We start from the raw sequence: 25,679 nt of genomic DNA on the forward strand, positions 1-25,679 counted from the left end.
ATGATATCTAAGGTTCCTTCCAAACCCAACAGTCTATGCATCTGTGTGAAATTTTTGTGTATATCTATCTACATTTGTCTTACAAAACCTAATAAAGTAAGTCTTCTGAAACCTCATCGTGATAGTTGTCCCACCAGTCTGCCAACTTGGTCTTGATCTAAGAGGAAATGAGTGAGGATCTAAGAGTGAGGGGAGGTGCTAACAGAAGGATGTAAGAAATTAACTAATACACCCTTCTCCCTCTTACTTGAGCACACCTGTTAAATTTATTAGCTTTTTTCTAGTAATAAGTAGCAAATCAGATGTCATTTATTGGCATAATGAAATGTTTTCTGAGTTAAATAAAGGTAAAAATGGATTTATTATTTAAAACAGAGAGAAATTAAAAAGAAATTAAAGTTTCATACTGTAAGGAAATAAATGATCAAGGTATAGAGTCTCTTATACATAAGTCTTCTGATCTGCTAAAGGGAAAACAACTATATTACAATGATTTTCAAATCTCTTATGTTGTAAACTCTAATTACTATGATTTAGATAACATTGTTAATTAAAATATTAATAATTTACACGGTATAAAATTAACAAATATAACACTACTTAAATACTTATGTTTAATATTAATGGAAAAGTACCATGCATGGAGATGGAGTGTCTCTAATATCCCACATATCAGCTCACATGAAACTGAATGGTATTTGGCCTTGATACCTGCTTCATACTAAGAACACTACTGCTATCCAGATACTCAGATACTGTACATCATCCTGCCCCATAGTGTAGACCACTTGGATGTTAATGTCTAAGTATACACTCAGAATAATACTCTACACCTTTCTGCTCTCATGACTTATTGATCCAGCACTATTCTAATTCTTTTTTCTCACCATCTCTTTTCACCTATAGACCCTAAATGTAAGCTTTCTCCGAAGCTCTTGCCTTAATAATATTAGCAAAGGGTTATTTAATGTGTGCCGTCTTCCAGGCACTGTGAGTTTTTATGCTTGATCTCATTTAATTTCGTAAATACCGTCATAGGTATTTTATTAACTTCATCTTGGAGCGATTAAATAACTTGTCCAACATCCATACCAGTAAGACAAAGAACTTACTCTTGCCTCCAGATGTCTGCTTCCACTTTGCTTTGCTACTTCTACTTTCTGGGAGAAGCTCACAAAATGTGAGATCCCATAGGATACAATGTAAATCTTGGCAAGTGACTATGAGGAAAAGAAAGATGGAGTCAAAGAAAACAGATTTTGAGTCTGAGTGACTAGGAGAATTGGCGGGGGAGGAGGGTGGGCATTAATCAAAACCAGAGAATTAGGGTAAGAAACTAATAATGAAGAATAATTCTATGGTATTTTTTAACAGTAAAATATCTTCAGAAACATTAAAACACCCTATAAGATAGGAGCCATAAATAGATTTGAAGGCTGAAAAAAAGAGAAAGGTAACATGGATATGAAAAGAGGAGAGATGGCAGGACATGGCAATGGGACTTTCTATTTCTATTTGGGGAAATTAGACTTTCTATTTCTATTTGGGGAAATTAGAAAACATGAAGAGGATTGGTTAAGTGGCTTACAGTAGAAAACCAACAAGATATTAATGGGAATATGAGATAACGGACCTTAATATTATAGCTTTGTTGTAGACATATTTGCCATGATTTTTTTGATTTCCTCCAATAATGACCGTGGTGTGCTGAAGGAAGAGAGGAAAAATCAGATGGCGGGGGGTTACATGGCACTGGGCACTAACAACCTTGGAAAGTCAAGAGAGCTTGCCTAGCAAGTGATAACAGATTAGATATTATTATATTCTTAAATACACAAAGGTAGGGAAACAAGGGAAACCAAAATTGTGATTACAATTTGACAGAAATGGAAAGGGGGACAAGATAAACACTACCAATGATGACAAAGTAAGTTAAATAGAGAGACAAAGAAAAGAGACTGAAGGACAGAAAATTGTGGCCAGAACAAGACATTTCTAAGTTCAAAATCTTAAATGTAGAGTGGTTTCCAGTGATGAAGTAACTCAGGATGTGAATATACTGTTAAAGAGTGGAATTGAAAGCCACTGGAGACCAGGGTTAAGGAACACTGTGGACTTGATTTTAAACAGTTCAAGCTCGAGAGTCAGACACACCTAAACTTGAATCCTGGCCATGCCACTTGTGATCTGAAGATATTTGAACAGTTCCTTAACTTGGCTAACCCTTACTTTTCTTCAGGTATAAAATTGCAGTGGGAGAAATGATAAGAGTACTATTCACTGTATTATTTTAAAATGTAAAAGACACTGCATTAAAAAGCTTAGCATTCAAATTAGCTTTCATTATCGGTGTTATTGTTGTTGCTGTTAAAAACTCTCCTCAGTTATTTAGGGGAAAAGCACAAAAAAAACAGTCATACAAGAAAGTATTGCTTAATTTAAATTCTAAGTGCCCGACTTAAGTCTTAAATTTCAAACTTCTCTACCTTTGCACTTTTTGAAGTAGAATGAACAAGCCAGGAACAAATATTTCATGACTTTGAACAAGGAGACTTTAAGATTAAATACTCCCTGTGTCTACTACAAATAAGATGTAAGACAATAGGGGTATATTTGAATGTTCAAGGGATTCTCCTCCCATCCAGACCTTTGCTGAAATTATAAATGATTAAGGAAATGACCAAAAAGGGATGAAGAGGACTTCTAAAGAAAAAGAAAGAGAAGATAAATATCTAAATTCATTGTTTCCATAATTAAGTGCTAAAATATCAAGACTGACTGCCTACCTAATATCCATGATCCCTCTTCCAAAAAAAAAAAAAAAATTTTTTTTCCCCCCAACATATCAGTGTGTCCCTCTGGAAGACCACAATTCCCAGCCTACTTTGCAACTAAAAGTGAACAATAAAATGCAAATGGAAGTTGGATGGAATTTCTGAAAAAACTCTTTAAAAGGCAGCTCCTTTAGCTAGTATGTACTTCTCTTTTTTCTTTTCTTTCTCTTTCCATACCTGCCTAGAATGCAGGCATGATGTCAAGAGTTTCAATAACTATAGCAAACTATTAGGAGACCTTGAAGACAGAAGACATGTGCTAAGTATGGCAGAACTATAAAATAGAAAGTTTTCCTGGGTGATAACTTCATGGAACTTTATACCCTCCCTGGAACATCTTCCTGTACATTTTTTATGTGAGAAAAAATAATAAAACTATTTTTTAAGGCGTTGTTGTTGTTTGTTTAGGAATTTTTTGTAGAAAAGAATCATTGTTTTTTCAGAAAAGAATGTAATTCATAACTGCCATAGACATCCAGCTTGAAAATTTCATTTATTTCATTTTACTTTGTTATATTGCCTGAAAGTGGACCAAACTGATGATTCATTTTAATAAGTAATAATGATTTTAAGTGGATTATTTTCATAATATTTGACATTAGGCAACAATGAATTATGATCTCAGAGTGGCAGAAAATAAATGAGGTAAGATTTATGGTTTCCCAAGCTTACCATCATGACAGCTTTATCAAGCAGTGTACAGGAAGAGGAAATCCAAGCAGAGCCTCGTGGACTCCCTGAGTAGAGGAAATATACCTGAGAGTCTAGGAAACTAAGAGGCTGGAGTTTATAGGACAGGGTACTAGAGAGAAAAGAGCTTCACAGAGAACTCTAGAGATGTGCAGAGGGCCGAGCTTGGGTGTTCAGCAGACTAGTGTTCATTACATGCATTTGAGGAAACTACTCAAGGCCAGCAAAAGAATCCCCTGAAAAAATTAAGAGACAGTATCTGGGGACAGGGCCTACAGATCCAAGAGTCTATAGACCTACAGATCCAAGAGTCTCAATGTACCTTAAGCAAAAGATACATGAAGAAAACTACACCAAGAGATATCATAGTCAAGTTTCTCAACTCTAGTAATGAAGAAAAATGTTAAAAGCAGCCAGAGGGAGAATAGACACACTACATACACAGGAACAAAGACAAGGATGGCAGCAGATTTTTTTCATCAGAAGTAATACAAGGGCCACGAATAGTGCCTATTCCAACCAGCCAGACTGAAAAATCTTATAATTCATCAGTAACTGGGGAAAATGCTCACAAGAGCATGCCTCCATACCGGGGAATAATTAGCTTTGGAATAAATGCTGCTCTGGCCCTGCCTTCAAGATCTTAAAAAAAAAAAAAAAAAAAATCTCACTCATAATGAGGAGAAAAACCAATCAATTGAAACTAACCCAGAACAGAGACAAATATTAGAGATGTCAGACAAGGAGATTAAAACAGTCATTATACCTATATCTCATTTGTTCAAAAAGCCAAAAAAATATTGAACAGGTTAAATAGAGACATGAAAGATATATTTTTAAAATTGAACATGTAAAGATATAATAATGTCTGAGATAAAAATATGTACTTAATGGAATTAACAAAAGATTAGACATTGTACAAAAAAAAATCAGAGAACTAGAGACATAGCAATAGAAACTACCCAAAATAAAATGAAGTGAACTATGGAACAACTTCAAGCAGCCTAATATGCATGTAATTGGAGCCTCTGAAAAAGAAGAGAAATAAAGGGAGATGTAAGTGATATTTTAAAAAATAATGGCTAAAAAATTTCCAAATTTTATTTAAAAAAACAAAACAAAAAACTATAGACCTACAGATCCAAGAGTCTCAATGTGCCTTAAGCAAAAGAAGCATGAAGAAAACCACACCAAGAGATATCATAGTCAAGTTTCTCAAATCTAGTAATGAAGAAAAATGTTAAAAGCAGCCAGAGGGAGAATAGACACACTATATACACAGGAACAAAGACAAGGATGGCAGCAGATTTTTTCATCAGAAGTAATACAAGTAGAAGAGCAACTTCTCTAAAGTATTGAAAGGGAAAACAAATTCAACCTAGAATTCCATACTCAGCAAAAATATCTTTTAGAAACAAAGGGGACATAAACATTTTTCAGAAATAAAAAAGCTGAAAGAACTCATCTACATCAGACCCACACCAGTACAATAGTAGTGTATAAGAAGTACTTCAGATAAAAGGAAAATGATGTCAAATGGACATAAGCATTTGCACTAAGGCATAAAGAGCACCAGAAATTAAAATCACCGAGGGTAGGGTACTTCCATCATCACCCTGATACCAAAACCAGACAGAGACATTAGAAGAATAGAAAACTAAATTGACAGAAAGATCAGTGGTTGCCAGGGAACAGGGGTTAAAGAAAGGGATTGACTACCAAATGGTATGGGGAATATTTCGGGGAGTTATGGAAATGCTCTACATCATGAATGTTTTGGTAGATTCATGGGTGTACACATCTGTCAAAATTCATCAAAGTGTATACTTTAAATGGGTTTAATTTATTACATGTAAATTATACTTCAATAAAGCTGAATAAAACAAAATAAAATAAATGAAAACAGCGTATCTGGAAGATACTGCGGTTGGGCTCATTCAGTAACCATTTCAATCTCCTAGAATGTCTTCCTGTACTGCAGAGGCTAGAAAACAAAAGAAGTACATTTCCCATTTTCCCTCACAGTTTTCATGTGTAACTTTAACAACCGCAGAGCCATTTCTTGATAATTTACTCAGGAATAGATGTATGTAGAACGAAGGGCAGAGGAAAAAATCATCCATTTTGCTGGTGTGGACCACAGCAAGAACATCAGGATTCTAGGGTTGACCACTTCCCATTTCTTACTGATTTCATTACTGAGTCTGTATTTCTATTCTGTAAACTAGCTATGCTTAATAATAATTCCTTAATTATTAAATTGAATAAAACAGTACTTTATATAGACATAGAATTATCAAGCGGTCACACTACAGTATCAGCTATTTTAAGAGATCTACCTATATCAATAGCCCTCTATTCTTCTTTCTATGACCAGAGTCTGTCCCCAGTGAGGTTAATTCTGTGTGTTTTATAGCTCATTTCTAGTGTGCATTTTGTGGATTTCCACTGGAGAGTTTTATGGTTGGTCCAGAATGAAAACATGATTTCTTACCTACTTCTTATCGAAATTTCTAAGATAATTTATATCTAAACTATTGAAACAAAATATTTTTGTGTAAAGATGTTCTGATGCCAAAACAACAGGACAACTGCCCTAAGTTCCAAGCAGAGCTGGCTTCTCACCGCCCGTCCGCCTCCTCTTCCCCCTGCCCCGCCCCCCTCCAGCAACAGAGCATCCCAGGGCAGTGTAAATTTGTTTTCTAAAGTAATTTCTTTCCCTTGACTGTTGCATTGCTTTCCTCTTTAGTTTTTAGTTTGGCTGAAGAAGAGAGTCCTCAGGAAAAAAAGAGCTTAGTATCCTCGTCCATCTTTCTGTTCTTGCCCATTGAACTCTGTTATCTTCCCTTCAATAAAGATAACTGCATTCCTTTTTGGCACCATCCACCCTGGGGTGAGTGGCAACGATGGCAGTAAAATAAGGAAGCTACAAAATGTTCTCATGCCCTCCACATCTCGTCTCATTTTCTCCTGCAGTCTGCCCCATATGCCTGCTTCTGTTTCTGTCTAACCCATTCTCTGGCCCTCTCTGTCACTCTATTTCTCTCTCTCTCTCTCCTTAAAGAAAGGCATATTATGCACATGATGTACACATCTTGATTTTTCTCACTCATCTAAATTTAAACTGAATCAAATGGTTTCATGTAACTGTTTAAAACATCACAGATAGAAGGAAATTACCAGCATCAGCTTCTTTTTCTCCCTAAAAATTATGTTTCTCCATGTACCCAAACCCAGCAGAGGGCATCCTTCCATTTCAGATGCATGGATACTGCAGCAAAAAGGCTCTACAATTCCAAAAACGTCTTCTATTTACAACTGTGCACTAGAATTTAAACGAAGAGGCTATTGTATTAAGAGAAGAATTTGTCATATAAGTTATTCTGTAGTGTTTACCTCTATTTTGAATTAGAGGTGTAGAATTAATGCTCAGGGAAAAAAGAGGAAAAAATCTGTCTCTGGCCTCTCTCCAAGTTTGGAGCATTAGCTGCAAATTTTAGAAGCAGTAAGGTAGTACCTGTGCAAGCTTTCCTCCTCTAGGCTACTGTGTGTGAAAATAAAGTGATCACAGAGCAAAAGCAATTGAGAAAGAAATGTGCACTCTCCTCAGACTGAAAGACAAAGAGCAAAAAAGTCACTGCAGACGGTTAGGGTGTCTCAGAAAAAGGAAGAAGATAACCATGGTCAACATCAGTGTAATAGGAGAGACCAACCTTGTACCTGTGTAAGCAGGTAGTCGCCTACTAAGTTTAATTGTGCAGTTTCACAGGAATTTAAATTCCACAATGAGAAATATCTTACAGCGTCAGAAGAATTTTTCCTGGGTTAAAAGGCAAATGTCCGCAAACTTTATCAATGATATTCTCCCTGGTATGTATCAGTTTATCAGATCGTTTCTTTAGGGAGAGAGGAAAGATTATGAGGAGATGAGAACATCATTCACATATCCATTCAGTGTGTTTCTGAGCACTTTGTACCAAGCCCTGTTGTAGGTGCTAACAATGTATCTGCAAACAAACTGTCAAAGATCCCTTTGCTTGAAGTGATGTACCAAAAAGCAAGTGTTTGGGGGAATTGGACAGACCTGGCCCTGCGACTTAGCAGCTATCTGACTTGGTGCAAAGGAATTAACGTTCTCTTTTGCAGAACAGGGATAATAATTGTTAATATTTGTTGGAAAAATAACTTATTTCCAGGCACAGGAGCTAAGCATATATATCATAAAATCCTCACAATTAGCCTATGAGACAAGTTGTATTATCATCCTCATTTTTCAAATGAGGAAACCAAGGGACTGAGTGATTTATAAATCACCCAGAATTGTATGGAAGCTTCAGGGCAGGAATTTGAAACAAGGCTGTCTGATTCCAAGGCTGTCCTGCCTCTTAACCAGTATGCTAGAGAGGTGATTTCTAAGGCTGTCCTGAGGATGAAATGTGATGACACATGTAAAGTCGACAGCGCAGTATAGTATTATTAGTAGTGTTACTGTTATTTATAAATTATTATCACTGCCATTGTGATAGTTTCTGGGATCTAAGGGTATATGTTGAAATACAATAAAAGGGGCTCAATACTTCAAATCAAAATTCCTCTGCTTCAGGATGTAGTCTGCCCAGCTCTGTTCGAAAGTAAGATTGCATAATGCCATTGCTATTGAATCATGGCTCCTCAGCATTTATCTTTCCATAAGCTGACAGGCTGCCTCTAACAGCTCTGACTCCTGACAGGATAACAGAATACAGCTTCCCTGTGAGAATGCAAAGAGATTATGAGGTTCCCTGTAACAAAACATGAGTATTTCCTGCTCTGGATTTTTCTAACCTCCCTGAAGGTTAAGAGGAGTTGCAAAACAAAACCTGGATCCAAATATCCATCTAGAGCTTGACAGTCCTTTGTTCTCTGGTAAGTGATCCTGTTGTCAGTCCCACCCCCTTGACCGGTGTCCCTTGGCTCTTCGCTCCCACTCTTTCCAAAGGACACTCTCTAGAGGACTCTCCGGGGCTTCTTACCAATTGAGCATGTTGTTCACAGATCAATAGAGTTATTCCACCAACAGTATTATTCGAAGAGAAATGAAGCAGACATGTTTTCTTGTGGCTCTGGGAGATCTCTCTGCTTACTATAAGCCTGCATTTATGTCTTACTGCATTACCACAATCAAGAATAATTTGAAACAACAAGCAGATAAAATTCCGGCTCCAGCCCCCATTTCTTACTGATTTTATTTCAGGACTATCATCTTAGATTCATGGTTCATGAAGTAGTAAATTGAATGTTGGATAATGGAGTATAAGAGAATTCACAAATATGTATTGTACAAACATTCCATTTTTCTTGCCTGTACTAAAAAATTAATTTTTATCCCCCATATCAAGTTTTACAATGCAAAACTCAAGTCAACCGAACATTTTTAAAATGTACCCTGTTCAAAAAGGCTATTTCATGCTGATTTTATCTTACCGTGCTTCTGCAGGGATGAACACTGTTGTAACACATCATTTGGGATAGAAATAAGTGCTTCAATCCCTATGGTTTGGTTGGCAAGTGTCCTAGTAGTTATGTTGCAAACTACCTTGTCATACATAGGCTTATAGATTTCTATCAACACTGGTTGGGTTCAATAAAAAGAAGACTTTCCTTACCCCAAGATAATGGCCATCGATGAACACAACAGGGAGAGAAGGAGCTTCAGAAACTCGTCGGCATCGTTCATCTAACTCTTTTCCATAGTCACCATTCAGAGCTATGTTTTTCTCTTCAAATTTTACTCGATGATTTTGGAAGATCTTTCTAACCAGTTCACATCTTTCAAAGGTTGTCCGTACCACACGAAGACAAGTGGTATAAATCACCACACGGTCAAATTCTAGTTCGGTTGATTGTTGCTGGAGGAAAAACATTGTAGTATAAATACATTTGCATTTGCTTTCTTACGTCTTATTTTTTACGTCTTATTTAAGACAATTGACAAGTGTTAATAAGTATCTCACACAGTAAAGGCATGCAATAAAAGTTGAAGGAGCTCTGTATGTGTCAAGTCTTAGATAGGACTTTTTAAGTTACAATATCCATAAATGGAATAGGGATAACAATCAACATAATTTAAATGACATAATTTAATCGACAGTATTTTTTTTTCTGTTCTCAGTGGCACATCAAATAATGGCGTAACTTAAAATTGGTGATGTCTCAGTTGGTATGCCAATATGGTGAAATAAGAATGGTTGAATTATTTTTCTCATACTTTGTAGACATTATTCAATTACTATATCTACCTCTTAAACCCAAAGTAAAATATGTAACAGAATAGTTAAGGTTAGCATTTAATTCTTTGAAAATTCTTCTACTTGTCAAATTACCAAATTTCATAGTCTTTTGAGCCACAATTTCCTGAGAATAACAAGACTTATATCATAGTATTGTTCTGAGGTTTAAGTAGCACAACATCTGTGCATGAGCTCTGTTGAGTAACAAGGCCCCCATATGCAGTAAGAAGTCTCTGTCATGAGGAATAAAGGATTGAATGACTCAGAGGGAGTGCACAGAGACCAACACCAAAGTGGGCAGTGGGTGAAAGCCAGGCATGAAAAGGAAATGAAGAAACAGGTACACTGCAACAGAGGCAAAAACTGTCAAGACCAAGGTGAAGACTCCCAATGTGAGAATCTTTTTGCCTCCATTTCCTACTACATCAGAAATCAGTGACTGCATTCCTGGGAAACCCTGCCCAGCACTGCAAGGACCATACAGGGAGGCCCTGATGTCATCAGGAAAGACCCTTTTCCTCTTTATCAGTCTTGCCTGCCAAAGACTGAACAGGACACAGCTATACCATGAGACAAAGCATACATGAGTCTTCATGAGGCTACAGTTGTTGCAACACAAGCACACAATTTGTAAACACTCGTGAAGTCAAAACTTTGATTGGAAACCGCTCCACACAGCTAAATACTAGAGTCAAAGGTAGGATACTAAGCTCCACCACTTTATGTTCAAAGAAATCAGATCATTCTGCCGGATGCGTATGTACTGATGATCCTAAAAAGGTCCAAAGTCACAAAGATGGCAATGTTGTATTCTCTACCTCACCGAGAGAGAGGACATTGTTGTTGTTGTTTTCTGGTGATAAAATTTGTGAGCGATGTGAGAATCATTTCTTCCTTTAACAGTGTTTAGAGGCTACATTGAAAATCCAGAGACCTGGAGGGGCCAAGTAGGTGTCATAAATCCTGGGACAGGTTAAGACTAAGAGAGATATTAGCGAGAGGCAGGGAGAGTGTTATATGCAAGGGAAAATGTTACTGAGCTTCAGGCAAGCTTCAGGCAAGCTTCAGGCTTGCAGGAATGCCACTCAGTGTTGCCAGACATAATTATTTTAAATATATGCTTCAAATCTGGATTTTTATGGAAAATTTTCTGCTTTCTAAATTTTGACACCTCATTAAAATGTATTGAGACCACACAGACCCATGTGTCTGAAATCTGAACTTGGCCTAGAGGCTGCTAATTTATTAACATGGGTTAGAAACAGCATCAGATATCTCTGGACTCTGCAACTGGCTATAATTGTGTTTTTTAGAAACTAATGGAATTGCTGGGTCATAAGGTAGTTCCATTTTCAAATTTTTGAGATACCTCCATATTGTTTTCCATAGTGGCTGCACCAGCCTACAATCTCACCAACAGTGCACAAGCTTTCCCTTTTCTCCACATCTGCGCCAGCACTTGTTGTTTGTTGATTTATTGATGATAGCCATTTTGACTGGGGTGAGGTGGTATCTCATTGTGGTTTTTATTTGCATTTCTCTAATTAGTGAGGTTGAGCATTTTGTCATATGTCTGTTTGCCATCTGTATGTCCTTTTTAGAAAAATGTCTCTTCAAGTCCTCTGCCCATTTTTGAATTAGGTTATTTGTTTTTTTTGGAGTTAAGTTGAGTAAGTTTTTTATAAATTTGAACACTAATGAATGTCAACTATAATTTTATATATATATATATGGTTACAAGAAGTGGAGTACAGCATTAGGAATAGAGACAGTGGAAATATAATGGCTGTGTGTGATGTCAGAGAGATAGTGGATGGGGGAGAGGGTTGTCTCTGTGTGAGGGATATAAATGTTAAATGTCTAAGTATTACATTGTTTTGTGCACCTGAAACTAATAAAAAAAAGTGAAAATAAATAAATCATTAAATATTTTTCTAAAAAAGAAGAAGCTAAAGAATTATTAAGCCTAAGTTTTCTCATCTGTAAGATGTGGCAATAGCAACAGCTACCTAACAGTTTTGCTGAGAAGGTAAGGTAAGCAAGAATATGAAAACAACTCATATGGGGCTTGAAATGTAGTACTGTGCTAAGTTACATAGTGCAAAAATATGTTCCATGTTGGTGGAATTTTTAAGATTAAAAACACAACACAAATAAGTCAGTGAAAAAAATCAGGGCAATTAAGGACAGGAAAGGGGGATTATTACTATGCTTCAGACTCAGAAGCATTGATTCAAAGAGAATGACCAAATGCCCACGAGGCCATAGCTCCTCTTCATATCCACGGTTATGGGCAAGCCTGGAATCAGGGAACTTGCTGTAAACGGGCAGTTTTTGGAAGAGCACCCAAGTTCTCTTTTTCCTGATTTTATCTGACTAATTACGTATTGTTCTTCTGGCTGCAAAGACTGCATTTAACTGCATTTGGTACTGCCAAAAAATGTTCCTCTTTTTTCAATAGTCACACTTACTTTTAAAATATTTGATAAGAAATACATTTGCCCCATGTGTAGAAGTGGAAAAATTTAAGATTGGACCTTTCTGCTGTCATGTCAACCAACTCACACAGAATTCTCTCTACTTATACAACAAATGCTGGGTACTACTTTTCTGTGTGTCGCTAACAGTTGCACATTTAAAAAATAGTGATAAGATATACCCCTATCAGATGGCCATATTGGATGCTATCTAAAGCAAACAGTCATAAAAGTATCTCTTTATTTACTGTTGAGGATGAGCTTTGCCTGGAATCAGTGGATCTCCAAGAGTGAAGGATATTAGAATAAACTGGGAGCTTTAAGAAATCCCCAAAACCCGGGCCAAGCACACGCCAATTAAGTCAGAAGCACCAGGGGTGGTGAAGAATTGAGATTTTTTTTTTTTTTTGAAGCTCCTATAGTGATTCTAATGGGCAACCAAGTTCTAGAGTTGGTTACAAGCTGGTTGGAAATGCAGAATCATAGGACTCACTCACTCCAGATCCACAGAATCAGAATCTGCATTTTAACAAGTTTTCTGGGGAGTCTGGGTACACATTGCATTTTAAGGAACCCCAGTGCAATCACATAGACTGCTTGACTTGACAAAGAATCTGGGGTTCGCTCCCTTTAAAATAACTGTTGGTCATTGATTTGTCAAACATGGTGCTAAGCACTAGACACATAAAGGTGACAAAACAATATAATTCCCTAACAACATGGAGCGCACTGTTAAGTAAAGAAAAAATAAAAGTTACATAAATAAATATAGAATTAAAAACTGTTAAGTGTTGTGAAGAAAATACACAAGACGTTAGGAGATGCTGTTTCAGGAGTGTCTTCTCTTGTCTTAGAGGTCGAGAAAGTATTATCTGATATTTGAGTTCTGACTGGAAGTATAAGGAGTTAACAGAGAAATTAACTAAGTAGACAGCATGGGGGTAAGTATTACAGGTAAGTGCAAATTTCTTGAGATGGGAAGAATGTGGCATGTTTGAGACTCTGAAAGAAGGTCTTTTGTTGAAACACAAAGAGAGAGAATTAGGCTACTACTAAATGATTCTGGACAGGTATGCAGGATTAATAACATGTTATACTTTACAGCCATTATAAAGACCTAGGGCCTTTAACCTAAGAGCAATGAGAAATTCCTGAAGATTTTTAAGGAGGATGGGAGAGATTTACATTTTAAAAAGGTAAGTGAAGCAAGGCCAGTGCAGATAGTTGCACAGGATGTGCACTGCTCAAACCTAGAGAATGTCATTAGCAGCAGAGTCTAAACGAATGATGCCATCAGGGTTGTGTAGTCCATACCTTGAGCAATCATACTCAGTGTCATTCGTAACTCCCTTGGTCTGGGGACTGAGACTGACTACAGGGTAAATCTGGGGTAGGAAATATGGGTATCTATTAAATAGGCTATAAAGTAAAACATTATAAAAAAAGATCTCATTGAATAATTTTTTGGTATGATTTGGAAGTAGATCTTCCTAGAGACAGAGGCAGGTTGAATGATGTTTCAAGGTCTTTTCCAGTTTTGTAATATGAATTTTACATGATATTGTCTTTGGGGGAAAAAAAGATCCCTCTTCTACATTTGCTTCATTTTCTTTCCCTCAACAGATTTGTCAAAGCATCTGGCCAGAAATCTAAAAATAGCCTTTCAATGATTAGCTGTCCCTCTTCTCCTTTTCTGAGGGTTACCATGGGGATAGCGTAATGAAGGATGGAAGCATCTGAACAGCCCTGAGAAGCCACTGAGATTCTCAGCCTGCTTGTTCTGAGAGAGCTGACCTAGGCGATGACAAAGGCAGCCCATTTCTTCCTTTCCATTGATTACGCAGAGGCATCTTAGGGATCCCTGGAAGCCTCATAACAATATGCAGCAAACGTAGATGTGTTGGCAAAGGATGGAAATTGCTATGAATGAGACTAAGAAGGTACCAAACAGCCAATGTCTCTCCTCAGCCTGCACCTTGTCCTGCACTAGCCACTGTGAAACAGTAAGTACTTCAGTCACCTCATCATCTTTGGACAATTCTGGAACCCCCCACATCCAGAACCGCCACTGGAATTCAGGCCAAGAATTAGTTCCCACCTCTCCATGTCAGAGGAGCACCCGGGAGCAGACGAAGCTTCTCCAGCTGGAGCAAGTCTAGTGGGTTACTTCCACTTGACCCTTTGCCTGTCCAGCCTGGCAATGGTTTGAAAAAGCCCCCTGAAGTAGGCCTCCTAGCCTTATCCCTGTATGGCCCCAAATCATCAAGAAGCTAGAGGCCTCCAGACAACCTCAGAAATTCAGGCCGTAAACAAGAATGAAAAAATAAAAAGTAATATTTTTAAATGTCAGTGGCAGACATAATGCTGAGAACTTTACATTCATTTAATCCTCACAATAACTTACATGATGTTGCAGTCGTTATTTATCGATCTAGAAACCTGGGCTGAGAGGAGGTAAGTGTGACACAGTTAAAATTCATCAGTTAGAGAACTGGACCCAGAATCACATGCTCCCAAGGTCGGGGAGCTTTCCCCGGAACCAGGCCGAGCAGGGCGTCGTGCTGCCCCTCCCCAGGATAACGTGGTTGACAAACCACAGAAGGCTGTAGACCTAATTCATGGCCCGGGAGATAATGCCTGTGATTTAAAGATGTTCGTCTTTTTACTAAATTAGGCTCCTACATTCAACAGTAAATAATATCATAGGAGAGACATTGCTAACATTTTTTTTTCATTTGAAACAGATTTCTTCGAGATGGGCAAAGTGTAGGGAACTTTTCTCTTCTACCGGAAGGCAAAGAGGCTAAGGGATTAGCTCAGAGTCAGCGCGTCAGAAGGCAAACTGGGACTGGATCCAGATTTCTTGATTATCAGGGAATGGGCCAACCTGGCTCCAGGAACCAACATTTAAAATTGTGACACATGCCTGTGGAGGGCCTTTGCAAAGGGCAGGGAATTTTATAAATATCTCTCTCTCTCTCTCTTTCTCTCTCTCTCTTCTTCTCTCTCTCTCTCTCTCGTCTCTCTCCCTCCTCTCCCCCATGCTACTCTGTAAGCTCCTGTAGCTATGTATATGTATATTATGGGATGCTTCTTGATATTGAATTAAAATAAACAAATAACCCCCTGCCCACCTTGCTCTCAAATTACCTCTTGGATTCTCATTTTTGCTCTTAACTAATGTGATTTGAAAACCCACTTTATCCACACCAGGTTCCTCTCTTAAGCTTATTTCCTGGATCTGCTTCCATTCTATCAATATTCCTTATCCAGCCCTGAAGGTGAAGAGTGATTGATCTATGCCACATCCACTCGTTACACTTTGACCACAAAAAACCCTGAGGAACTTCTCTGTGTCCCTCTGTAAGGCACAGATTACAAAAATAATTATAATAATTGTTATTTTGGGCATGATTCCTGCATATTTATATGCAGTTCTGGACACTGCAAAAGGGACTTTACATGTGTAGTTCTCATTCATCATAAGAGATAAGGATTATTATCCAAATTTTACAGTTGAAGAAACTAAAGCTTGGAAATAAATTTAAGGTACCCAAATACCTCAGAGGAAAAAGGGACAGAACCAGAATTTTGACCTGGGTCTGCCTCTTAAATCCTTGCTTTTGCTGTAGGATGATACTACCTACCCTGTTAAATACAGCCAACCAATGGCCGTATTATTCTAGAACTGAGTGGTGAATTGTCCCATAGAGGGACTGTCACAGGGACAGCCCTTGAAATTCCCATGGCTCATCTCTCCATTTCATTCTAATACCTCTGCCAGCTGTCACTCCTCAGATATACCTTCCACCATCAGTCTACGTAAACTAGGTCTTCTATCCTCTGACCCAGTTCTGTCCCTTAGAGTACCTAGTAATGCTGGGCACTGTATTGTGTTATGTTTACTGGTTTACTGTGTATACCCACAAATAAAATATAACCCTATGAAACAGGAACATTGTTTTGCTCATTAGAACTAAGAACCTGGAATATGACCTGGTACACAGGACACGCACAATAAATTTCTTCTGGCTTCTTTTCCACGCATAATTAGAACTTGGTTTGAATCTGCCTCTTAGTAACTGGATAATATTGCACCAGTTACTTAATCTCCTGAAGTCTCAGTTTTCTCATCTGTAAAATAGGGACATTAATGCCTACTCCATAGGGATTTGTGGGGATTAAATAATTTCATGAAGAGGAAAACCCTTGGCATATTAAACACTCAGTAAATGTTATCTCTTTATCACTAATATCATTATTATTATTATTATAAAATGTTACTGACACAAACCAGCACTCGCACCATTAACATCACTATCACAAACAAGTTCACATATGTCATCAACCTCATAAGCTTAAATGTCAAAGTGTCACCTCATAATTACACAGTGATCAAAAAATAAATCTGTTTATGAATTAAATCACTGCTTTCATTTGTTTGAATGTGCTGTCAATTCTGAGTGAAAGCAACAGAGTGGAGCACACATAGCAGATGTCATAAAAACCCCTCCTTTTCTAGGTTCACCTACTCCCTGAAGTGGCATGAAAGAAATGCATGAGCAATGCATGCAAGGATTTCTATAGAGGGTTTTCTGTTTTCTTTATGTGCCAAGATCATATAAATAAATGAATTTCAGTTATTTCCTTCGGAACTATCTATTTATCCAAATCAATTACTGAATTGGCATAGATGTTAATTGAAAAGGCAATAAATCTAATGAATCCTCCATACAAAAAAAAAAAAGTTCCAGAAAGTTAAACTGAGACAATGCTGATTTTATAGCACATCAGAGTTAATGAAAATGAAAGTGCCTCCATCCCCTACCATGGAGAACTTGAAAAGGGGTTATAGTTCTGCCAATTTAGCAATAATCAAACACAGACAGGTTTCACTTGAAAATCTAGATTTTTGTCTTCTCTTGAAAAAGCAGAAAATCTGACAACACTAGTATTGTTGCAAACCTGCATAAAAACAATAACTAGATCTTGGCAGTTAGTAGCACATGTCTTCTGATGCCATATTTCATACCGTTCCCTTAAATCTAGACAATTTCTTGCATTAACATTGCTTGCGTTATTCCTTTGCGGCTGAATTTATGACATCATATCTAGTCTAATGTGTCAGCACACACACTTTACAGAGCAAGAAACGGAGACTCACAGTTTAGTTATTTGAATCAAATTGTTTTTTGGAAGCTATGTGTTGAAAGAGAGCCCATCTCGAACCATTGCTCTGGCACTTAGCTGCATGAACTTGGGGAAATCAGTTTACTTTTCTAGGACTAGGTTTTCTCTTCTCTAATACAGTGTAGCTATAATCTAACCCCTAAGGGAATTGTAAGGTCATATGTAAAATGCACCGGAAGACACATTGCAAATTATAAAACTTTACAAGCATACCAGCTATCATCATCACCCAAAGTCACACAACTGGGAGAAGAGGAACAACCGTGTTTTCCCAAAAATAAGACTTAACCAGAAAATAAGCCCTAGCATGATTTTTCATGAAGACAACCCCTGAACATAAACCCTCATACATCTTTTGGAGCAAAAATTAATATAAGACCCGGTCTTATTTTTGGGGAAACACAATAGGAGCTAATGGAAACCACCTTCCTACCAAACAAAAGTATCTCTTTTCCAATATGAATACTTTGGTTTCTACAGAAATTATAAATAATTTTCACAGGCATTATTTATTGGCATTTAAGATTCTGCTCACCTCTGCAGATAAAAATGATACTGAAATGAAAGCCCAAATCACCATATTTAGGAGCATCCAATCCCAAAAGGATGTGCTTACAACAGTGAACATCCAGGCAGCAAATCAATCAAGAACATCCTGCAAATGGTCACATTGGAAAAATATCTTTTCCCTCTCATCCTATGAAAAATTCAAGTTGCAAAACCAGAAGGAATAGGGGACTAAAACATTGAACTATAGCATCAGAATCAGTGCTTAGATAGTCCTGCCTTGACCATTTTCATACTATCTTTCATCTTACTTTACAAAAACCGTGGTACTCTTTCTTAAAGGGAGAGGTGTTTCCTTCAACATATATAAATATCTATATAAATATATATATATGATTTAAATATTACTTGATTATCTACATCAAAGAAAATGCCTGAATAGTCCGTTAAATGTAGTCAATCCCTTTTAGTGGGTTTAGATGTGATAAGAATATATTTTGGAGGCTGAAATGCTGGCAACTCATCTCAGCTTGATGCTTTCATAAATGCCAGTGTGATAAAGAAAGGTGACCTCAGTCTCTGTGGAATTCCCAGAATAGACTGAGGACTGAGAGCAACAGAGCCAATGAAAACTCAGAAGTTGTGAAAATTGCACCCAGCCTCAGTCAAATCCCACATTTCTGCCTCCTCTTCAGGCTTCCAGGTCTTGTTTTGTTTTGTTTTGTTAATTAAAGTTTATTGGGGTGACCCTTGTCAGTAAAGTTACATACATAGGTTTCAGGCTTCCAGGTTTAACTTTTCTGTCCCTCTGACTATACCGATTGTCATGGTCTCAACCTCACCCAAATATGCTCTTCTCCAGATTCTAAACACTATATTCAGGACAAGAAACTGCTAGAGAGCATTTAGGGGAGCTTGGAAGTTGGCACATAAAGTTAATATATACATTTTATGAGGACTGAGACTTTTAATTCTGTAAGGAAAGTAGGCACTATCATTATCTTAACTTTTTCAAGGTGAGGAAACTAAGACACAGAAAAGTGTGTGACAAGCCTAAAGTCAGAAGACTAGCAAATGATAGAGCTAGTATTTGATCCAAGTAGGTCATAGGATTCAACTACTTATATTACTCTATTGGCCACATACTGACTCTGTTTGAATGTATCTGTACCCCATCTCATTTGGTAGAGAATAAGAAGTTAGAGGGGATTGATATAGGAATTATGAATCTTCACGTTTCATAATTATATAGGGATTTTGGATAAATAGTGTATTAGTTTCGTGGGGCTGCTATAACAAATTACCACAAACTTAGTGGCTTAAAACATTTTGTTATCTTGCAATTATGGAGGTCAGAAGTCCCAAGTGGGTTTCACTGAGCAGAAATCAAGGCATCGGCAGGGCCACGCGCCCTTCAAAGGCTCGAGGAGAAAATCCATTACCTTTCCTTTCCCAGCTTCTAGGGGTCATCTGCATTCCTTGGAGGGTGGTCCCTTCTTCTGCCTTCAAAAGATACTGGAACAACCCCTGCTTCCATTGTCACATCTCCTCTCTGACTCTGACCTTCTTGCTATTAGACTCTGACCTCCTTCTTATTAGAATCCTTATGATTACATGGGTCCCATTCAATAATCCAGGATATTTTTTCCTTCTCAATATCCCTAACCTAATAACATCTCCATAGTCCCTTTTGCCGTAAAGTAACATATGCACAGGTTCCAGGAATTTGGACATGGACACATTTGTCAGAGGGCGGGGCAGGGACTCCATTATTCAGCCTACCATTGATAGATAGATGATAGGTAGATAGATGATAGATAGATAGATAGATAGATAGATAGATAGATAGATAGATAGATAGATAGATAGATAGATAGATGATAGACAGATAGATTTTTAAGATACTGAGTCATAGGTATAGGAGTAAAAGATACACAATCTTAAAACAGAAAGGAAACTTAGTGCTCATCTAGCCCAACTTGAACAAATGTATGACAACGTCAAGATCACACTCAAACCTCTGATTGTCAGACTACATTTTCTTCTTTGTGCTCATGGGCTTGCTTTATAAACATAAAATGAGAGTAATTCTAGTCAGGGAGGTGTGAAGCACATTATTCTTCCAAGACCTTTGACACAATTATTTGTGAGTAGGACTTCTCCAAGTTGCAGAATTGAAAGGGTATATATAAAAAAGAAGCAACCATGTTAAAGAAAGATTTACCTGGTTTTTATCAATCTAATGTGTCCCATCTCTCTTTTCTACTTACTCTGGGTGGTAAACACACAATCAATATATAAGTGATGTATTACAGAATTGTACACTTGAAACCTATATAATTTCACTAACCAATGTCACCCCAACAAATTTAATATTCTTTAAAAAAAAAGAAAAAGAGCATCTTATTTTGCAATATGCTTTGCCTCCAATTGTCAAACAAGCCTTAGAAATTGCTCTGAAAACCAAACACTAAGCATTACTAAATGAGGCAGGTACTTTGTGTTACATGAAAAGGAAAATACAAATGAAAATGTTTGAAATTTCTAGATAAAGCCAGAGGTTGTATTTGTCTGTGTGCCTCACAAAGGAACCAAGCTCATTTTTCAGCTAATCTTCAAAGAAAATAACCACAAGATTTCAAAAGCAAGAAAATGTTGCCTTTCTATCTTCTCTGAAATTCCCTCAAATTAGGTTGCTTTAATAAAAGCAACTAAATCGTGAGACACAGGAAGCCTACAGAAGCAGATGTGAAGATTAATGCTTGAAACCTTAAAAGTCATCTTTTTCAAGTATATACTATGGGTTGACCAATGTAATTTTGTAAAGGAAGTTTAACATTTGATATTGATTGCATATTTAAATAAGAAATAAATGCAGATTGTTTTTCAAAAAACAAGATTAATCACAGTATTATCAGAAGAAAATAAAATTATTTCTGGAAATGTACTTCATCAGACACTGCCTGGTTTGATACCAGAGGTTCTCACTAAAGCTGATTATTAGGTTTTGGAAATTCAGCCATTAGGAAAGAGATCTAACTAAATTATTTACCTAAATTATAAGTCTCATTAAGTGAAAGATTTTTATCATGAAGGATTTTATTAGTAGTAGCCCAATCAACATTGGAAACAGAAATAATATTCACTAACAAATTTTATGTTACAGACATCATGGCAGATTTATTGTCACTATAATCCTCACAACATACAATCAATAGATACTCTTATTCCATGTTCATTGTCAAAGTAAATGAGTCACAGGGAAAACCACAAACTTGCTCAAGGTCATAAAATCATAAAAATCTTTTCTTATCAGTGCATATAACATTTCCCTTTCTTATATTTTCTCTTTCATGTCTGCCTAGTCCTTCTCCATTTTCAGCTAGGGTCACCCTTCCCCAAAGCATTCTGGTTCCCATGGACTCGCAGCTTGGTTCACTGGCCACCTTCTTCTCTCTGGATGACCTTATCCAAAATTTTGATAGCTAATTAAAGACTGATGAACTCTCAAGTGTATATCCGCAGCTCAGACTCCACCCCAGCAATCTAGATTGGATGTCCAGCTGTCTGTGTAACATCTCCACTTGGATATATGCACTTACAGAGGGGAAAGTTCATGAACTTAATTGTCCAACCTCGTACTTACTCTCTGCACCTTGCCTTCAGAAAACCTGAAGCTATGCTCATCATTGCTACTAAACCTACTCAATCAGTTGCTTGAAATCTGGGAACGGTCCTGATTCTTCCAGAGCTTTCCCTCACCACCTCCCATTTTCTATAAATCAGGTAGTCCTATCCATTCTTTCTTTTTATGTTTCAAGCCTGGGTCCCTCCCTCTGACTCCACTTCTAGTACAGTTTTAACTCAGATACCCACAATTTCTATCCTGGATTACAACAGCTTCTTAACTGGCCTCCGTGCCTCTAAAGTAGGCCTTTTCTATCCATTCTCCAGAGTGCATGTAAGAATCTGATTATGTCATTTCCTGACATATAATAATAATAAGCAATCACTTCCCGTAGCTTTCAGGATAAATGTCAAAATGATTACCCATAAAGCCCTCTGTGATGTGACTCTTGCTTTTTCCCTAACCTTGTTTCCCATAGCATTCTTTGTCATGCAATGATTATTTGACAAATATTGCCAAGTTCTCACCATGTGCCAACTTTTCCAGGTCGCCAAACATGCCCTGTCCTTTCATGCCTCTGACTTGCTTTTATGTAGTCCTTGTGCCTGGAATACACTTTCCTCCATTGTTCATTCTTCCTTCTCAACCGACACAATTCAGGTCAAGCAGCATCTCTTAGGGAGTCTCTCCCCCCTCTCTCTAACGAGATGTGTGCTACCTATCTTCTGCACCCCCAGCACTCACTCTGCACCACCCTCTCCTCTTCTACCACAAGACTATGAACTTCAGAGGTCAAAGGGTTTGTGTTATTAATTTTGTGTCATCTACACTCAACACAATGTCTAGAGCAAGATCAGAGCCACTAAGTACGTGTTTGTTGAATGAAGAATAAACCAAAATTTGAACTTAAGGCTATGTGATCCTAAAGTTTATGCACTTACCACAGTGATATAATAACACAATATGGCATGATTTAGGGAGAAATAAAAATAAAAGGAAAATTGCAAAAATGATGTTTCTAATTTTTTAATTTGATATTTGATTTTTTTTTTTAATTATGCTCCTTTGGGTCGTCATCTATACAGCTTTTTGATGCCACCACTTCAGATGGCAGCCCCTCTTTCTTACACATTTTGTTAAATAATTTTTTACTTTTTAATTACAGTTGACATACAACATTATATTAGTTTCAGGCATACAATATAGTGGTTAAACATTTATATAACTTACCAAGATAAGTCTAATACCTACATGACATCATACATAGTTATTTCAATATTATTGGCTACCGTATTTTGCCTTGTATAATGCGCATCCACATTTTTGGCCCAAACTTTCAGGGGAATAAAATCATTCGTTTTAATTACTTAATTTAAATTTTTATTTGTTTACATTTAGGTACTTGTTTTTTGTATTATAAAGGAATTTTAGCATTTGTTTTTTAACATATTATGGTGTAAGAAATTTTATGTAACAAATAATTACAAAACACAAGAACAGCTACAAGCTACAAGAAATTTTATGTACCACTAACAAACTTACAATAATTGTACATCGTAGAAGGCCAAGAACTCTTCATTGTTTCAAGTCTGTTGTAAGCTCAACAAAACCAATTATCATATTCCAGGGTATTATTTTGCATAGGATATTGTTATTGATTTCCAGAGTTACACTTTTAACTCATAAGCCTAATAAAAGAATTTAAAACATTTATATAGATAGGGAATTAGTACTACCCATGTATAACGTGCATCTCTCACAAATTTGGGAAAAATACATGCCTTATAAGTGGCAAAATATGGTATACTCCTTATCCCATATTTTACATCCCCATGACTATTTTGTAACTAAAAATTTGTACTTCTTAATCCTTTCCCCTTTTTCACCCATTCCCTCCAAACCCCCCCTCCCATCTGGCAACCATCACAATGTTATCTATATTTATGAGTTTCTTTCTGCTTTGTTTGTTTATTTATTGTGTTCTCTAGATTCCACATATAAGTGAAATCATATGACATTTGTCATCCTCTGTTTGACTCACTCCACCAGGCACAATACCCATGTTGTTGCAGATAGCAAGATTTTATTCTATTTTATGGCTGAGTAATATTCCCTTGTATATATGCACCACTTCTTCTTCATCCATTGATGGACACCCAGGTTGACTCCATAGTCTGGCTATTATAAATGATGCTGCAATGACCATAAGACCATGGATGCACTTATGTCCCTTCAAAGTAGCATTTTGGGTTTCTTTGGATAAATACCTTGAAGTGGGATTACTGGGTCCTTCTTTGTAGCCTGTTATAGTCTTTGTTTTAAAGTCTATTTTGTCTGGTATAAGTATTGCAACCCCAGATTTTTTTGTTTTGTTTTTTTCATTTCCATTTTCATGAATTATCTTTTTCCATCCCTTTACTTTCCATCTGAGTGTGTCTTTCAATCTGAAGTGAGTCTCTTGTAGGCAGCATATGTAAGGGTCTTACTTTCTTATCCATTTCAGCCACCCTATGTCTTTTGATAAGAGCATTTAATCCATTTACATTTAAATTAATTATTGATAGATACGTAGTCTTTGCCATTTTATTACACGTATTTTGATGTTTTCTCCTTCTTCTTCTCCTTCATCTCCTTCTTCAAGAAATCCCTTTAACATTTCCTGTAATTCTGGTTTGGTGGTGGTGAACTCCTTCAGCTTTTTCTTGTCTGGAAAGCTCTTTATCTGCCCTTCAATTCTAAATGATAGCTTTGTTCCTTAGAGTAGTCTTGGTTGTAGTTCCTTGCTTTTCATCACTTTGCATATTTTGTGCCAATCCCTTTTGGTCTGCAAAGTTTCTGTTGAGAAATCAGCTGACAGTCTTATGGGGGCTCCCCTGTAGGTAACTAACTGGTTTTCTCTTGCTGCTTTAAAGAGGCCCTGTTTGTCTTTAACCTTTGGCATTTTGATTATGATGTCTCTTATTTGAGACTCTCTGCACTTCTTGGGCTTATATATCTATTTCCTTAACCAGGCTAGGGAAGTTTTCTGTCATTATTTCTTCAAATAGGTTTTCAATCCTTTGAACTCTCACTTCTCCTTCTGGTACTCCTATGATGTGAATGTTGGTACACTAGATGTTGTCCCAGAGGCCCCTTGAACTCTCCTCAATTTTTTGGATTCCTTTTTCTTTTTGCTGTTCTGATTGCATATTTTCTGTTACTGTATCTTCCAAATTGCTGATCAGATCCTCTGCTTTAATCTACTGTTGATTCCCTCTAATGTATTCTTTCTTCATTTCAGTTATTGTACTCTTCAATTATGACTGTTTCTTTTTTATGTTTTCTATCTCCATTTTTATGTTTTCTATCTCTTTGCTAAAGTTCTCCCTGAAATCATTGAGCATCCTTATAACCAGTATTCTAAACTCTGCATCTAGTAGATTACTTATGTCCATTTTGTTTAGTTCTTTTTCTAGAGCTTTGTTCTATTCTTTCATTTGGGACATGTTGCCTTGTCTCCCTATCTTGGCTGGTCCCTGTGCTTATTTCTATGTATTAGGTAGGGCAGCTATGTCTTCTGGTCTCAGAAGAGTGGCCTTATGTAATAGGTGTCTTGTGGAGCCCAGTGGTACAGTCTCCCTGCTCACCTGAGTCGGGTGCTCTAGGTAATGTCTCTTGTGTGGATTGTGTATGCCTTCCTGTTATAGATGAGTCTTGGTCGTTTTCACATTATTAAAGGGATTAACTCAAGCTGATTGGTCATGAGGATTGGCCACAACTATCAGTGGAGTTGTTGGGCAGGGGCTGACCCTGTGGAGCAGGATTTGCTTTAACAGGGCTCTGGTGCCTGCTTAGTCTGCTCTTTGGGTGTGTCTTTTGTGAAGGTGGTGGGTGGTGCACTGGTGTGGTCTGAAACTGGTCACCAGGTGTGTTGGTTCTGGCGCCTCTTGGGAAGGACTCTTTTGCAGGCCAAGTTCAGCTGTTTCCTGTGCTCTGCCCAGAGCCTCTTGGTATGAGCCACATAGTGATCTGCAGATGGTTGCCACTTGTGCTGGGCTTGAAGGTATATGGGAGAGGTTAATCTGTGAACTGAAGCTAGCTGCTA

At 37.3% G+C, this 25,679-nt stretch overlaps 1 protein-coding gene across 1 annotated transcript in view; it reads right to left on the reverse strand.

Annotated features, from left to right (window-relative positions):
• Positions 1-25,679, reverse strand: part of GRXCR1 (glutaredoxin and cysteine rich domain containing 1) — a 112,082-nt gene that overhangs the window by 41,692 nt on the left and 44,711 nt on the right. The window contains exon 2 of the mRNA XM_033106665.1: positions 9,170-9,412. Within this exon, the coding sequence (XP_032962556.1) occupies positions 9,170-9,412 (243 nt within the window). The remainder of the gene's footprint in view (positions 1-9,169; positions 9,413-25,679) is intronic.

This window comes from Rhinolophus ferrumequinum, chromosome 5, assembly GCF_004115265.2.
Source record: "Rhinolophus ferrumequinum isolate MPI-CBG mRhiFer1 chromosome 5, mRhiFer1_v1.p, whole genome shotgun sequence".
Lineage (NCBI taxonomy): Eukaryota > Metazoa > Chordata > Mammalia > Chiroptera > Rhinolophidae > Rhinolophus > Rhinolophus ferrumequinum.